Source organism: Rattus norvegicus, chromosome 7 (assembly GCF_021556685.1).
Source record: "Rattus norvegicus strain SHRSP/BbbUtx chromosome 7, alternate assembly SHRSP_T2T, whole genome shotgun sequence".
Classification (NCBI taxonomy): domain Eukaryota; kingdom Metazoa; phylum Chordata; class Mammalia; order Rodentia; family Muridae; genus Rattus; species Rattus norvegicus.
In genome coordinates, this window is record NC_141540.1 from 52007718 (window position 1) to 52026743 (window position 19026).

A 19026-nucleotide genomic window follows, 5' to 3' on the forward strand; every position below is an offset into this window, starting at 1 on the left:
TTTCAGATAATCAGGGTATCAAATGTTTAATTGATCTGGATAAAATAGTTACCTCTTCAGTCTTATTGTGGCCTCAACAACCAAAACCTGGTTTAATTTCTAGCCCCTTATATTAGGGAACCTTAACCAAGTGTGTAAGCATGGGAGTTTACACGTAACCACACAACTATCCCGTGCTACCTGCATCATCCAGAATTCAACTGAATTCTGGGAGAAAAGGTTTTTCTTCATTCTTGCATTCAATTCTTTCCTCAAAAAAATAATGAGGAATTTTCTAAACTTTAAATGATCTTCTCTAAAAATTTGCATTCTTAATTATAACTATGCCAATATCTTGCTCTAAAAGAAAGACCATAAAATTGAAAAATAAAGTGATATTATTTTTCTTACAGATATTTTATATCTAATAGTCAATGTAGACAGATGTAGTTAGTGCTTTGAGAAGTATGTATGTTTTACAGACTTCAGTGAGTTTTTTCCCCATATTTTAGAAAGCACAAATTACATACATCTACATTTTTTCCAGGCAAGGAAAATCTTTTTTGAAAGTTCATTGTATCTTCCAGTAATGTCCAAGAAAACAACTTTCATGTATAATAGAGAACGGATCAATACTATTAACACTCTTTCTTACTGAAAACATAATTACTTTTCTGATTTTTTAATATATTATAATGTGCTCTATCATTGTTTCTCTAAATGGAATACTGTCTTTTGAGTCCATAGTACTTAAAAATGTGCATACTGGTGAAAAAGCTTTCCTTTAGTAACTAAACATACAGAACCATGATTTTCATTTATAGAGGGGAAAGGTCTTACTCTCTGGTCAGTTATTTTAAACTACATATTACAAAGATGTAGAGAAAACATGTTTTTCCTGAAAGGTAACATACAAGGAGACAATGAACACATGAATAAAATAAAAAATATCACAACTATCAACATTTGCTTTTTTTTTTCTTTTCTATAAGAGGTACCAACATTTTGACACAATGAAATGTACAAATGTGCTGAGCTACATACACAGCAAGGCCAAGCGAGGCTCATAGTGATTAGAAATGTTCATATCCGCCTGGTTGCTGCCGCCGAAGAGAGCTCGTGGGCAGCAGCCCACGAGCAAACTTGAGCTTCGGGACCACAGTAAGACCAACTTTTCTGCTGCAAGAGACCTGCCTGGTGAACTCGGGACACACAGAGGCAGAATTCCTCTAGGACCGGGCACTTCCTGTGTTTACCGGGAGTCCCACACCCATGCATCCTGACCCGCAGCAGCTCTCTGCTCCCAGACCCCGTGGGAGAAAGACCTCAACGCCTGGTCAGGTGGGCACTCCTGAGGCTGCAGAGCAGAAGAGACCACCAACACTGCCCACCCCTGCCCACATCCCTGGTACAAGAGGAAACTGTATAAGGCCTCTGGGTTCCCGTGGGGGAGGGCCCAGGAGCGGCAGGACCCCTGCACCTGAGACACCGCCGGAACCTGAAGGAACAGACGTGATAAACAGTTCTCTACACCCAAATCTCGTGGGAGGGAGAGCTAAACCTTCAGAGAGGCAGACACACCTGGGAAACCAGAAGAGACTGCACTGTGCACACATTACTGATTCCAGAGGAAAACACCAAATGCCATCTGGAACCTTGGTGCACTGAAGCTCCCTGAAACGGCAGTGCAGATCTTCCTGGTTGCTGCCACCACAGAGAGCTCGTGGGCAGCACCCCGCGAGCGAACTTGAGCCTCGGGACCACAGGTAAGACCAACTTTTCTGCTGCAAGTGACCTGCCTGGTGAACTCAAGACACAGGCCCATAGGAACAGCTGAAGACCTGTAGAGAGGAAAAACTACACGCCCGAAAGCAGAACACTCTGTCCCCATAACTGGCTGAAAGAAAACAGGAAAAAAAGTCTACAGCACTCCTGACACACAGGCTTATAGGACAGTCTAGCCACTGTCAGAAATAGCAGAACAAAGTAACACTAGAGATAATCGGATGGCGAGAGGCAAGCGCAGGAACCCAAGCAACAGAAACCAAGACTACATGGCACCATCGGAGCCCAATTCTCCTATCAAAACAAACATGGAATATCCAAACACACCAGAAAAGCAAGATCTAGTTTCAAAATCATATTTGATCATGACGCTGGAGGACTTCAAGAAAGACGTGAAGAATTCCCTTAGAGAAACACAGGAAAACATTAATAAACAAGTAGAAGCCTACAGAGAGGAATCGCAAAAATGCCTGAAAGAATTCCAGGAAAACATAAATAAACAAGTAGAAGCCCATAGAGAGGAGACACAAAAATCCCTGAAAGAATTCCAGGAAAACACAATCAAACAGTTGAAGGAATTAAAAATGGAAATAGAAGCAATCAAGAAAGAACACATGGAAACAACCCTGCATATAGAAAACCAAAAGAAGAGACAAGGAGCTGTAGATACAAGCTCACCAACAGAATACAAGAGATGGAAGAGAGAATCTCAGGAGCAGAAGATTCCATAGAAATCATTGACTCAACTGTCAAAGATAATGTAAATCGGAAAAAGCTACTGGTCCAAAACATACAGGAAATCCAGGACTCAATGAGAAGATCAAACCTAAGGATAATAGGTATAGAAGAGAGTGAAGACTCCCAGCTCAAAGGACCAGTAAATATCTTCAACAAAATCATAGAAGAAAACTTCCCTAACCTAAAAAAAGAGATACCCATAGACATACAAGAAGCCTACAGAACTCCAAATAGATTGGACCAGAAAAGAAACACCTCCCGTCATATAATTGTCAAAACACCAAACGCACAAAATAAAGAAAGAATATTAAAAGCAGTAAGGGAAAAAGGTCAAGTAACATATAAAGGCAGACCTATCAGAATCACACCAGACTTCTCGCCAGAAACTATGAAGGCCAGAAGATCCTGGACTGATGTCATACAGACCCTAAGAGAACACAAATGCCAGCCCAGGTTACTGTATCCTGCAAAACTCTCAATTAACATAGATGGAGAAACCAAGATATTCCATGACAAAACCAAATTTACACAATATCTTTCTACAAATCCAGCACTACAAAGGATAATAAATGGTAAAGCCCAACATAAGGAGGCAAGCTATGCCCTAGAAGAAGCAAGAAACTAATCGTCTTGGCAACAAAACAAAGAGAATGAAAGCACACAAACATAACCTCACATCCAAATATGAATATAACGGGAAGCAATAATCACTATTCCTTAATATCTCTCAACATCAATGGCCTCAACTCCCCAATAAAAAGACATAGATTAACAAACTGAATACACAACGAGGACCCTGCATTCTGCTGCCTACAGGAAACACACCTCAGAGACAAAGACAGACACTACCTCAGAGTGAAAGGCTGGAAAACAAATTTCCAAGCAAATGGTCAGAAGAAGCAAGCTGGAGTAGCCATTCTAATATCAAATAAAATCAATTTTCAACTAAAAGTCATCAAAAAAGATAAGGAAGGACACTTCATATTCATCAAAGGAAAAATCCACCAAGATGAACTCTCAATCCTAAATATCTATGCCCCAAATACAAGGGCACCTACATACGTAAAAGAAACCTTACTAAAGCTCAAAACACACATTGCACCTCACACAATAATAGTGGGAGATATCAACACCCCACTCTCATCAATGGACAGATCATGAAAACAGAAATTAAACAGTGATGTCGACAGACTAAGAGAAGTCATGACACAAATGGACTTAACGGATATTTATAGAACATTCTATCCTAAAGCAAAATGATATACTTTCTTCTCAGCTCCTCATGGTACTTTCTCCAAAATTGACCATATAATTGGTCAAAAAACGGGCCTCAACAGGTACAGAAAGATAGAAATAATCCCATGCGTGCTATCGGACCACCACGGCCTAAAACTGGTCTTCAATAACAATAAGGGAAGAATGCCCACATATACGTGGAAATTGAACAATGCTCTACTCAATGATAACCTGGTCAAGGAAGAAATAAAGAAAGAAATTAAAAACTTTTTAGAATTTAATGAAAATGAAGGTACAACATACACAAACTTATGGGACACAATGAAAGCTGTGCTAAGAGGAAAACTCATAGCGCTGAGTGCCTGCAGAAAGAAACAGGAAAGAGCATATGTCAGCAGCTTGACAGCACACCTAAAAGCTCTAGAACAAAAAGAAGCAAATACACCCAGGAGGAGTAGAAGGCAGGAAATAATCAAACTCAGAGCTGAAATCAACCAAGGAGAAACAAAAAGGACCATAGAAAGAATCAACAGAACCAAAAGTTGGTTCTTTGAGAAAATCAACAAGATAGATAAACCCTTAGCCAGACTAATGAGAGGACAGAGAGAGTGCATCCAAATTAACAAAATCAGAAATGAAAAGGGAGACATAACTACAGATTCAGAGGAAATTCAAAAAATCATCAGATCTTAGTATAAAAGCCCATATTGAACAAAACTTGAAAATCTGCAGGAAATGGACAATTTCCTAGACAGATGCCAGGTACTGAAGTTAAATTAGGAACAGATAAACCAGTTAAACAACTCCATAACTCCTAAGGAAATAGAAGCAGTCATTAAAGGTCTCCCAACCAAAAAGAGCCCAGGCCCAGACGGGTTAATGCAGAATTCTATCAGACCTTCATAGAAGCCCTCATACCAATATTATCCAAACTATTCCACAAAATTGAAACAGATGGAGCACTACCGAATTCCTTCTATGAAGCCACAATTACACTTATACCTAAACCACACAAAGACACAACAAAGAAAGAGAACTTCAGACCAATTTCCCTTATGAATATCGACGCAAAAATACTCAGTAAAATTCTGGCAGACCGAATCCAAGAGCACATCAAAACAATCATCCACCATGATCAAGTAGGCTTCATCACAGGCATGCAGGGATGGTTTAATATACGGAAAACCATCAACGTGATCCATTATGTAAGCAAACTGAAAGAACAGAACCACATGATCATTTCATTAGATGCTGAGAAAGCATTTGACAAAATTCAACACCCCTTCATGATAAAAGTCCTGGAAAGAATAGGAATTCAAGGCCCAAAGCTAAACATAGTAAAAGCCATATACAGCAAACCGGTTGCTAACATTAAACTAAATGGAGAGAAACTTGAAGCAATCCCACTAAAATCAGGGACTAGACAAGGCTGCCCACCCTCTCCCTACTTATTCAATATAGTTCTTGAAGTTCTAGCCAGAGCAATCAGACAACAAAAGGAGATCAAGGGGATACAGATCGGAAAAGAAGAGGTCAAAATATCACTATTTGCAGGTGATATGATAGTATATTTAAGTGATCCCAAAAGTTCCACCAGAGAACTACTAAAGCTGATAAACAACTTCAGCAAAGTGGCTGGGTATAAAATTAACTCAAATAAATCAGTAGCCTTCCTCTACACAAAAGAGAAACAAGCCGAGAAAGAAATTAGGGAAACGACACCCTTCATAATAGACCCAAATAATATAAAGTACCTCGGTGTGACTTTAACCAAGCAAGTAAAAAAAAAGATTTGTACAATAAGAACTTCAAGACACTGAGGAATGAAATTGAAGAAGTCCTCAGGAAATGGAAAGATCTCCCATGCTCATGGATTGGCAGGGTTAATATAGTAAAAATGGCCATTTTACCAAAAGCGATCTACAGATTCAATGCAATCCCCATCAAAATACCAATCCAATTCTTCAAAGAGTTAGACAGAACAATTTGCAAATTCATCTGGAATAACAAAAAACCCAGGATAGCTAAAACTATCCTCAACAATAAAAGGATTTCAGGGGGAATCACTATCCCTGAACTCAAGCAGTATTACAGAGCAATAGTGATAAAAACTGCATGGTATTGGTACAGAGACAGACAGATAGACCAATGGAATAGAATTGAAGACCCAGAAATGAACCCACACACCTATGGTCACTTGATTTTTGACAAAGGATCCAAAACCATCCAATGGAAACAAGATAGCATTTTCAGCAAATGGTGCTGGTTCAACTGGAGGTCAACATGTAGAAGAATGCAGATCGATCCATGCTTATCACCCTGTACAAAGCTTAAGTCCAAGTGGATCAAGGACCTCCACATCAAACCAGACACACTCAAACTAATAGAAGAAAAACTAGGGAAGCATCTGGAACACATGGGCACTGGCAAAAATTTCCTGAACAAAACACCAATGGCTTACGCTCTAAGATCAAGTATCGACAAATGGGATCTCATAAAACTGCAAAGCTTCTGTAAGGCAAAGGACACTGTGGTTAGGACAAAACGGCAACCAACAGATTGGGAAAAGATCTTTACCAATCCTACAACAGATAGAGGCCTTATATCCAAAATATACAAAGAACTCAAGAAGTTAGACCGCAGGGAGACAAATAACCCTATTAAAAATGGGGTTCAGAGCTAAACAAAGAATTCACAGCTGAGGAATGCCGAATGGCTGAGAAACACCTAAAGAAATGTTCAACATCTTTAGTCATAAGGGAAATGCAAATCAAAACAACCCTGAGATTTCACCTCACACCAGTGTGAATGGCTAAGATCAAAAACTCAGGTGACAGCAGATGCTGGCGAGGATGCGGAGAAAGAGGAACACTCCTCCATTGTTGTTGGGGTTGCAGACTGGTAAAACCATTCTGGAAATCAGTCTGGAGGTTCCTCTGAAAATTGGACATTGAACTGCCTGAGGATCTAGCTATACCTGTCTTGGGCATATACCCAAAAGATGCCCCAACATATAAAAAAGACACGTGCTCTACTGTGTTCATCACAGCCTTATTTATAACAGCCAGAAGCTGGAAAGAACCCAGATGCCCTTCAACAGAGGAATGGATATAGAAAATGTGGTACATCTACACAATGGAATATTACTCAGCTATCAAAAACAATGACTTTATGAAATTCATAGGCAAATGGTTGGAATTGGTAAATATCATCCTGAGTGAGCTAACCCAATCACAGAAAGACATACATGGTATGCACTCATTGATAAGTGGCTATTAGCCCAAATGCTTGAATTACCCTAGATCCCTAGAACAAATGAAACTCAAGACGGATGATCAAAATGTGAATGCTTCACTCCTTCTTTAAAAGGGGAAGAAGAATACCCTTGGCAGGAAATAGAGAGGCAAAGATTAAAACAGAGACTGAAGGAACACCCATTCAGAGCCTGCCCCACATGTGTCCCATACATATACAGCCACCCAATTAGACAAGATGGATGAAACAAAGAAGTGCAGACTGACAGGAGCCAGATGTAGATCACTCCTGAGAGACACAGCCAGAATACATCAAATACAGGGACGAATGCCAGCAGCATACCACTGAACTGAGAATAGGTCCCCCGTTGAAGGAATCAGTGAAAGAACTGGAAGAGCTTGAAGGGGCTCGAGACCCCATATGTACAATAATGCCAAGCAACCAGAGCTTCCAGGGACTAAGCCACTACCTAAAGACTATACATGGACTGACGCTGGACTCTGACCTCCTAGGTAGCAATGAATATCCTAGTAAGAGCACCAGTGGAAGGGGAAGCCCTGGGTCCTGCTAAGACTGAACCCCCAGTGAACTAGACTGTTGGGGGTAGGGCAGCAATGTGTGGAGGGTTGGGAGGGGAACACCCATAAAGAAGGGGAGGGGGAAGGGGAATGTTTGCCCGGAAACCGGGAAAGGGAATAACACTCGAAATGTATATAAGAAATACTCAAGTTAATAATAATAATAAAAAAGAAATGTTCATATCCAAGTTTAACCTACTGTGAAGGGCAGTAGCAATTTTCTCCATGCAACTACAGCATTTGTTTACAATCTGGATATTCTATTTAAGATATTAGGAGAACTGAAATACTGTTGGCATTACATCTATTGTTTTCTTCAAATCACATGGCTTAGTGAACATAACAGACGAGGCCACTAGCCAACTGTTTTTAGAAGGCTAAACAAAAAAATATGCAAAATATGAAGAGGAAATTTGATTCCAGATCACTGAGTTACTTGCACACGTACTCAAGCCATCCATGCAAAATCAGAAAGAAAATGTAAAGAGGAAAGATATTATTTTTCCAGTTATGTTTTTCCAAAGCTTGTATTTTATCTACCTAATATAAAATTTGGGACCCAAGGACCACTTTGTGTGAGGAAAATATATCATAGCCAAACTTGTACATGAATGACACCCATATATTATAACTGTTTTGGAAAAAATTTAATGAGTCCACTGTGAGAGCCACACAAGAAAAGTTAGACTTTGATGAGCCACAGATGACAGAGCTCCCTGTGACGGGGGTGGTGCTCTAACAAACGCCATGGAGGCAATGGGCTGAGTGAATTAGAGAGCACAGAGCACAGCTAGGAGGTAATGGTTAAGTCTTAGCAGGTCAGATCCTGCCGCTGCTGTCACAACTCAAAAGCCCTGGGGATGCTGGTGATCTGAGGAAAGGCAAGCTGAGATGTAGCAGCTCACTGTGTAAAAGAAGCAAAGCCGAGATAATCAAGATGCCCCCCAGACCTGTGTATAGTGGCTAAAAGAGTGGTCTCACCTCTGTGACTAACACAGACAGTGTGAAAGTGTGACATGAAAGTGCTTATTTCTACTAAAACCAGAACTGTGGGTCCTGTCTGGCATAACTAAGAGCCTCCTCGAGTCCACACAGCAAAGTTGCCCTGGAGGCCTTGAGTAGCTGTCATGAATGGTTTATAAAACACTTACCTGTTTGCCACCAGTGGTCTAGGACAGGAACGCGGAAGACTTTTTTGGACCACTCTAGGGTCTCCACATCACATCTTTCCCCAGCCACAAACAGTGTCTTGAACCTGAATATAAGAGAGACAGTGAGTTCAAAGTATTTCCTGAAGTTAAATAGTTTCATTTATGTTAAAAACTGTTGTTAGAATCTAACCGTATCAGTTATATCATGGAAAACGTCCCTTTCTAAAGAATATTATGTTGCAGGAGAGTGAAAGAAATGACTTGCATGTACTCAAATATAACCTCATACAGTTTGCAGCACTGAGGTACTTCAAAAGCAGAATTCAGAACTATACATAGATGCTCAGCTCTGAGATGGGCAATTGAGTTGACTTTGTGTTATACTTGTCACATTCCCCTGATGATCAAGCCTTTCCCCTTGACATTAACCTTGCTAGTTTTAATTTCCAATTTCCTTTCTTTATTTTTGTAACAGATGAATCCATAAAGATGCTCACACATACCCATTAAGGCAGAAAATTTGATCACATACATGTATTCCTTTAGGAGAGAGTAATATCCTTTCAAGAACATAGTTTCTCTATTATGAGAAACAACAGATGAAAAATGGCTAATAAAGAAGTGTTGTCCATTTGTGATTGATTTCTACTCCCTCCCAAGTGGGACTGAGGTATCCTCACTTGGGCCCTTCAGTTTGTTGACCTCTTTGAGTTCTGTGAACTGTATCTTGGGTTTGTTTGTTTGTTTTTTTGTTTTTTGGCTAATATCCTTTTGGGGAGGGCCATGGTAGAAAAGGGAATGGGGAGGAGGGGAACATGATCTGGTATTGGGTGGGGGGAAAGGACTGAAGTCCTGAGGGTCAGCAGGAAGAATGGAAACAGGCAACCATGAGAGGTAGGAGAATGTTCCAGAGACCTGGAAGGTGAGAGACTCTCAGGACTCAAAAAGAGAGACATTGGATGAAATGCCCTACAATGGGGAGAAGGAACTTGTAGTGTCCATTTCCAGTAGAAAGACAGGGCATCATTCAAGGATGGGGTTGCCATCTCACTGTAAAAACTCTGACCCAAAATTGTTCCTGTCTGAAAGAACTGCAGGGATTGAAATGGAGAGGAGCCTGAGGAAAAGGAGGTCCAGGGACAGGCCCAAAGTGGGATCCAGCACAAGAGGAGACCCCAAGGCCTGACACTGTTACTGAAGCTATGGAGCGCTTACAAAAAGAAAACTACCATGACTGCCCTCCAAAAGATCCAACAAGCAACTGAAAGAATCAGATGCAGATATTTGCATCCAACCAATGGACAGAAGCTGCTGACTCCTGTGGTTGAATTAGGGAAAACCTGGAAGAAGCTGAGAAGGAGGGTAACCCTGTAGAAGGACCAGCAGACTCAATTAACCTGGACTCCCAAGATCTCTCAGACACTGAACCACCAACCAGGCAGCATACAGCAGCTGATATTAGGCCCTCAACACATATACAGCAGAGGACTCTCAGGTCTGAGTTCATTCAGAGAAGATTCACTTCATCCTCAAAAGACTGGAGGTCCCTGGGACTTTAAAGGTGGTGGTATGGGGACTGGGTTTTCGGACATCCTGGTGGAGACAGGGAGGTGGGGAGGAGGTATGAGATGGGGAATAATCAGAGTGTGGACCAGGAGGGGAATAAAATCTGGGGTATAAAAGAAAGATTAAATAAAATTTAAAAAATGTATGAACTTTGGATAAATTAAGAAAAAGAAGGGTCGGAGAAGGAGAAGAAGAGGATGATGGAGGAAGAGGAGGGGGGAGGGGAGGAGGAGGAGGAGGAAGAATCATTGTCATAGCATGCCTTTAGGGCCAAACAGACTTTTATCACAGAGAGCCTGGGTTACTGAAGGATGAAGGAGAATTAACATCACTGACAGAGGAACCTGCCCCAGAGTAGAAAGAATAAAATAGAAAAACGGACCTATTGTGACCCTGCTAGTGATTCATTGAAAGAAAGGCTGTTTTTCTTTCATGGTCATTGCCCTCATGGCCTCTGTCAGAAGACGGAATGTGTGGATGCGCAGTTAATTCGTTACCGTCAAAGGAAAAACATTCAGCAAACAAACATCTGCCTGATCATCTTGAACAATGCAGTCTGCCGCTGACAGTACCCTCCTTCTCTCTATATTGATCACATAGATCTTACAGTTTGAAATAACTCTGACTCTGGGACCCAGCCACATTCTGCTTCCGTTTGCTATAAGCACACATCTCCCGCAATACACTTATTCCTGTTTGTGAACATTCTTTATGAATCTGAAGCCCATACAGATTTATTGGATTTCTAGGTTCGCAAAAATGGTGAGGTATGCAAGTTAGTATGAGCGAAAAGTGTGAATATGACTCTTATAATTAAGGAAAAGAACACTGGGTTTTTGGAGCACAGGAATTGTTGAAGGAACAGTGATATGAGGAGAAAATTTTCAATGGTTATTTTATGGAACCTTTCATGTGTAATAAAGACTTGAAAGTATTTAGACCAGCTATCAATTCATAACCCTGGGCTCCAAGCAGGGACAGCAGAGTTGGGTATGAGATAGAGGAAAAAGAATAGAAATTCTGGGGCAAGGCTATTCTGAGAACTAAGGCAGGTCAGGAGAATATTGAGATTACACAGCGAGAGAAACAAGAAAAAGGTTCAAGAGAAAATATAAGGTAAAAAGCATGAAAGACCAAATAGAATTAAAATGTTGGTGGAAAAGAAGGTAAAATAAAATAAACAGGGCAGATATCTTAGCGGTTTGTCTATAATGAAGAAGACAGAGTTTAGGGGCTGGAGAAACTTTACTGTGAAAAGACACTGGAGGAAATATGAAAATATTTAAAGAAGGTTTAATATCAAAATACTGAATATTAACCAAAGAGCTAACTATTGAAAATAAAAAAAGAAAGAAAAAAGCCAAAGATATGACTGAAATCTTAGAAGAAAAGTGGGAAAGGGGGAAATTGGTGATTGAACCAAATGATACGGACTTAGTTAAAAATCAGGTTACTACTACCGAAAGACTATACATGGACTGACTTAGGACTCCAACTGCATATGTAGCAGAGAACAGCCTTGTTGAGGCACCAGTGGAAGGGGAAGCCCTTGGTCCTGCTAAGGTTGGACCCCCCAGGGCAGGGGAATATGGGGGGCAGTAAGGGAGATGGATGGAGGGGAATATTCATACGGGGGAGGAGGAGGGGAGGGGAGTTTGTGGACAGGAAACTGGGAAAGGAAATAACATTTGAAATGTAAGTAAAGGAATATATCTAATAAAAAATCATGTGACTAAATAAATATAATGTTCATGTATGTGATCTTCCTTTACAGTTACGGCTAATCTTGACCCCAAATCTGTAGCTTAGCCTTCATAGGAAGACAAATAGTAAAACTTCAAGAAGGAATTTTTAGATGGAGATACATGATGGAAAAGGCACGTTGATCAACAAAGCACAAATGAATAATGATAAATGATGTCTACACGTGAAGGAGTCCCATCTGCATGTGCAGGCTCACTTCCCTATAAATCAGCCAAAAGGAAGTGCTTTTATGCATATGAAAACCACGTCTTTTCATTTATCGAACCAAAGATTTCTTCAAAGGCAAAGTGGTCCAAATGCAGAAACCACCATGAATCCAGGATTGGATTTGAATTCATGATCCCTCTGCATTTTCTTCCTGAATATTGAGAGTGCGGACATATTCCTGCTTTTAATTTAGTCTACTTAAATGCTTGTCTTTACTAGCAGAAGATAAACTATGTTAATTAATAGTAATAATGAAACACATATTGGCCCTGGGTGGTTATCTTGTGGCTAATTATCTGAGGAGTGCTAATTATAGCACTGTACATTGTTAAGTAGCATATTGTTTGATAGTATAATTTTATTACATTGTCTTTATGTTGTGGCTGCTTGTAGGGAAGATCTTCATGTGAGCATTAACAAGCAAAGTGGGATGGGATACTGGATGGTGGATTAGACAAAAAACAAAAGGGTGACAGATGCCCTAGGCTGGAGTTCCAAGCTCTTGTGAGCTAGGATTTGTAGGTGGAAGATGCTTCTCTTTACCACAGAGCCACATTTCCAGAGCCTCCAGACTTCCTTATGATTATTCAAATGATTGTACCATTTACCATAAGCAAAATAGTAAGACCGCTAAAGATTTAGGAACTTAAACATAGTCAGAACCAATGTGTTAAGATTTTTCCAGAGCTACTTTCTGTAGCAATTGTCTCCCTCTGCTTGTGTAAAATAAAAATGTGGGCCTAGAGTGATGGTACAGTCTTGCTAAGACCTGGGTTCAATCCCTAGAACACATGGGGTGGTTCATAACCTCTGAATCTACAGTTGTAGGAAACTGGATACCTTCTGCTAACCTCCTCCATGGGCACCAGAAGTGGGTAGTACACATGCATATCTGAGGGAAATCACTCATATGTAAAATAAGTGAAATTTAAAAAATAAAACCAAAAATTGAAAACACCAAAAAAGCCTTCAAAATAAAATGATTAATGAAATAATTTTAAATATTATAGTCAATCAAATATTATTTAGCTCCCATTTTCTTTTAGTGAAAGATACTGCTAGATGATTTCCAATTTTTTTTCTAACTATGAAACATTTAAAAGAATATCTTAAACAAATCTGTAAACTTTTTTTGAGTGTTTTGGCACCTGCCTACATTGCCCATAATTGAGAGTTGGAGAGAGACTGAAAGTAGGTCAGGTTGGGCTGCAGATTAAATTCCTCGCCAATCTGGGAGGTATCAAAAGATCTTGTCTCAGGAAAACCTATAATTTAAAGTTATCTTACACATGAGTTACTTTCCATGGTTCAGAGCATGCCTAGTGTAAATGAGGTCCTGAGCCTGATCTTTGAACCATAGCAAAGAAAGAAGGCAAGTTGCCAAAAACATTTTGTTTGAAATAGAGAGTAAACAGCCAGTAGGTGCAAAGAAAAAAGGGAATCTTTCTTTCAAGGTCTATCAACTACCAAACAAGCAAAGCTGTTCTTAGTTTGTGTCAACAGATACTAAATAGAACATCTCAGGGATGTCTCCTCAACGTCTATTCTATATGCCAGATCACCATTATTTTATGAGTTGAACTCTCAGGTTATTATCTGTTTCCCCTTCCCTCTGTTTAACATTAGAATTTGCGTTTAGAATACACAGTCTCCTGTGTAAATATCACACATGTTTTTGTAAATTCTGCCAATGAACAACTACCATTTGGTGTAACAATTTCTCTGAAATATAACCAGAAAAGCAGCCTTAAAATAAATAAATAAAAATAAAAAAATCTAATATCTTTTGGATCCACCAGTAAAGAGCAATGAACATTTGAGACTTTAGAAATGGAAAAGGAAAAAGGGAGGCAGGCTACAAAGTATAAGCCATTTATTACCTCACTGTTTTCTTTGCTGAAACTTTTTAAAATTAATTAATATATTCATTTCACATCCCAATTGCAACTTATCCTCATACCTCTCCTCTCCCTACCTCTTCTTCCCTTTCTTCTTAAATAAGGGGAACCTCCCAAGGATATCAACCTCATTGGCCTATCAAGTTGTAGTAGGACTAGATTCATCTCCTATTGAGTCTACACAAGGCATCCCAGTTCAGTGTAAAGAATACAAAGATAGGCAACAGAGTCAGAGACAGCACCTGCTCCTTCTCTAAATGGTCCCACATGATAGCCAAGTTGAATATATGTTCATAGGTGTATAGGGCCTAGTTACATTCTATACATATTCTCTGGTGAGTAGTTCAATCTCTATGAGCCCCTGTGAGCCAGGTTAGTTGATTCTGTGAGTTTTCAGGTGGTACCCTTGACCCCTCTGGCTCCTTAAATCCCTCTTCCTTCTCTTTCATAAGATTCCCTGAGCTCAACCTAATGTTTGGCCGTGGGTCTCTGTATCTGTTTTCTTTAGCTGCTTTGTGAAGCCACTCAGATGGCAATTATACTAGGCTCCTCTCTGCAAGTGTAGCACAATATCACTAATAATGACAGGGGTGGGCTCTGTCTCATGGCATTGGTCCCAAGTGGAATGAGTCTTTGGTTGGACATTCCCTCAATTTGTGCTCCAACTTTATCCCTCCTCATCTTGTATGTAGGGCAAATTGTGGGTCTAATTTTGGAGTCTAGGCTGGTGTTCCCATGCCTCCATTTTTAAGTCTTAACCTACTTACAAGACGTGGTGGTTTCATGTTCCATATCCCCTATTTCTAGGATTCTTAGCTAGGGTCACCATCATAGTTTCGTAAGAATTTCCATTGTCCTAGGTTTCTAGGTCATCCCAGAGAAGCCCCATTCACCAATAGACATAGTCAAAGAGCAATGTGTAATACCTATCAAACTTCCAACACAATTCTTTACAGACTTGAAAACACAAGCCTCAACTTCATATGGAAAAACAAAAGACCCAGGACAGTGAAAGCAATTCTGTACAATAAAAGGACTTCTGGTGGTATCACCATCCCTGATTTCAAGCTGTACTACAGAGCAATAGAAATAAAAACCCCATGGAGTTGGCATAAACACAGGCCATTTGATCAATGGAATTGAATCAAGGACCCAGAAGTAAAGTCAAACACCTATAGACACTTGATTATTGACAAGGAAGCCAAAACTAGACAAATTGGGAAAAAAGAATGCATCTTAAACAAATGGTGCTGGTCTAACTGGATGTCGGCATGTAGAATAATGCAAATAGACCCATATCTATCACTCTGCACAAAACACAAGTCCAAGTAGAGTAAAGACCTCAACATAAAACTGGATATGCTAACTCTGATAGAAGTAGGTGATAGTCTTGAATGCACCGGTTCAGGAGACAACTCCCAAAAAGAACACTACCAGCTTAGGCACTAATACCAAAGTTAATAAATGGGACTCCGTGAAATTGAAAAGTTTCTGTAAGGCAATGGATACCACCAATAAGACAAAACAGCAGCCTATAGAATGGGAAAACATCTTCATCAAAACTACATCTTACAGAGTACTGATATCCAAATAATATACAGAACTCAAGAGTTCAATAAAAAAAATAACCCAATTAAAAATGGGGTACAGAGCTAAACAGAATTCTTGACAGAAAAATTTTTAATGTCTGAGGATTACTTAAAGACGTGGTCAACATCCTTAGTCATCGGGAAAATGTTAATCACACAGACTCTGACACTCTGTCTTATACCCATCAGAATGGCTGAGATCAAACACTCAGGGGACATATACCCAAAAGGTGCTCCACCAAGGACATTTGCACGGCACCTTTAATCATAATAGCTAGAAACTAGGAACAACTTAGATGTTTGTCAACCTAAGAATGAATAAAGAAAATATGTACATTCATACAATAGAATACTACTTACTACTAAAAACAAGAACATCATGAAATGGATGGACCTAGAAAATCATCCTGTGTGAAGTAACCCAGACCCAAATTAACATGTATGGTATGTACTCACAGTTAAGTAGACATTGCCATCAATTACAGGATAATCATGTGACAATTCACAGACCAAAGAGGCTAAATAGTAAGAAGGATGTAATGGAGGACACTTGAATATTGCTGGGAAATAGATTTTAAAAGCTCAGGAACTGTAAGAAAACTGTGCTCACAGGATAAGAATTTTCCTATGCTTTCAAACATTACACTGATATAAGAAAAGGAATTTATACATTCGAACAAATAGTAGAAAAGGATGTGGGAATATATCTGCAAGTCCATCTTGAGCTCCTGACAGAATATTACCTAGTACTTTTGGGGGAATCACCATCCCTGACCTCAAGCAGTATTACAGAGCAATAGTGATAAAAAAAACACAGAGACAGGCTGGTAGATCAGTGGAATAGAATTAAAGACCCAGAAATGAATCCACACACCTATGGTCACTTGATCTTTGACAAAGGAGCTAAAACCATCCAATGGGAAAAAACAGCATTTTCAACAAATGGTGCTGGTTCAACTGGAGGTCAACATGAAGAATGCAAATCGATCCATTTTTATCACCATGTAAAAGGCTTAAGTCCAAGTGGATCAAGGTCCTCTACATCAAACCAGATACACTCAAACTAATAGAAGAAAATGTGGGGAAGAGCCTCAAACACATGGGCACTGGGAGAAATTTCCTGAACAAAACACCAATGGTTTATGCTCTAAGATCAAGAATTGACAAATGTGACCTAATAAAACTGCAAAACTTCTGTAAGGCAAAGGACCCTGTCATTAGGACAAAACGGCAACCAACAGATTGAAAAAAGATCTTTACCAATCCTACATCTGGTAGAGGGCTAATATCCAAAATATACAAAGAACTCAAGAAGTTAGACTCCAGAGAGCGAAATAACCCTATTAAAAGTGGGGTACAGAACTAAAAATAGAATTCTCAGGTGAGGAATATCAAATGGCTGAGAAGCACCTAAAGAAATGCTTATCATCCTTAGTCATCAGGGAAATGCAAACCAAAACATCCTTGAGATTCTACCTCACACCAGTCAGATGGCTAAGATCAAAAACTCAGGTGACAACAGATGCTGGTGAGGATGTGGAGAAAGAGGAACACTCCTCCATTGTTGGTGGGATTGCAAACTGTTACAACCACTCTGGAAATCAGTATGGAGGTTCCTTAGAAAATTGGATATTCCACTACCTGAGGACCCAGCTATACCACTACTGGGTATATACCCAAAAGATGCTCCAACATACAACAAAGACACATGCTCCACTATGATCATAGCAGCCTTATTTCTAATAGCCAGAAGCTGGAAAGAACCCAGATGCCCTTCAACAGAGGAATGGACACAGAAAATGTGGTACATCTACACAATGGAGTACTACTCAGCTATTAAAATCAAAGACTTCATGAAATTCATAGGCAAATGGATTGAACTAGAAAATAGCATCCTGAGTGAGGTAACACAACCACAGAAAAACACACATGATACTCACTCACTGATAACAGGATATTAGCCCCAAAGCTCAAATTAACCAAGATACAATCCACAGACCACATGAAGCTCAAAGAGAAGGATGAGCAAAGTGCAGATGCCTTGCTCCTTCTTAATAGGGGGAACAAAAGTATTCATGAGGTTATATGGAGGCAGATTTTGGAGCAACAACTGAAGGAATGGCCATTCGGAGTCTGCCCTACACATGATATATATATATAGTCACTAAGCCTAGATATGATTGGCTAAGAAGTGCATGCTGACAGGAAACGGATATAGATGTCTGAGAGACACAGCCAGAGCATGTCAAATACAGAGGTGAATGCTAGCAGCAAACCATTGAACTGAGAATAAGACCCCCTTGGAGAAATTAGAGAAAGGATTGAAAGAGCTGAAGGGGCTTGCAACCCCTTAAGAAAAACAATGTCAGCCAACCAGAGCTCCCAGGGACTAAACCACTACCCAAAGACTATACACGGACTGACCCATGGCTCCAACTGCATATGTAGCAGAAAATAGCCTTGTTGGGCACCAATGGAAAAGGGAAGCCCTTGGTCCTGTCAAGGTCTGACTCCCCAGTGTAGGGGGATGTGAGGGCTAGGAGAAGGGTGGCTTGATGGGGAGGGGAACACCCTTATAGAAGAAGGGGAGGTGGATGGGATAAGGGAGCTTATGTCTGGGAAACCAGGAAAGGGAATAACATTTGAAATGTTAATAAAAATATCCAATAAAAAAATAAAAGAAAGAAAGCTAGAGTGAAAAAAAAGTCATCCTCCACAAGACGTTAGTTCAACTTCCAACCATTTAATGTCCAATTGGATAGAAATGTCTCTCCTTAGGATAGTTGGCTGCCAAATAATGATTCTTTTCTAGGGGTATCACAATTTAGATTCTCAAATATGACTGAACTACTTTTCATTTTACTAGAGAAAGTATCACAGAACCAAACACATATGACAGAAAGAAGTCAGGAAAATAGACAAAAATTCATGATTCTGATTATCAGATACAGGCTTTAAACTAACTTTGACGAATAATAATACCATGCTAAAAGGCACATATAACATTAGCAGACAACAAGTAAACAGTAAGCCTGCACAGGTACATTTGTCATTATTTCAAAACACTTGTTTAAATAAAATTGTCACTTCCTAAGTTTTCTAAATAGTAGAGAAAGACTTCCTTCAGATCCTTCTATAAAGTCAGCATATCTATGAATCCCAAAGCAATAACTGTTTAGAAAAGAAGGCTAAAGGTTTTATTTTTATTACCTTAAAAATAAAAATTCGCCTTTATTAGAGACATAAACTAAAATAAAGTACGTGGGTTTTACGGAAGAAA

At 39.7% G+C, this 19026-nt stretch overlaps 1 protein-coding gene across 3 annotated transcripts in view; it reads right to left on the reverse strand.

Annotated features, from left to right (window-relative positions):
• Window positions 1–19026, reverse strand: part of Acss3 (acyl-CoA synthetase short-chain family member 3) — a 209076-nt gene that overhangs the window by 60122 nt on the left and 129928 nt on the right. For all 3 annotated transcript variants that reach the window (NM_001414941.1, NM_001108091.2, XM_087557233.1), the window contains 1 exon segment: window positions 8723–8826. In NM_001414941.1, the coding sequence (NP_001401870.1) occupies window positions 8723–8826 (104 nt within the window).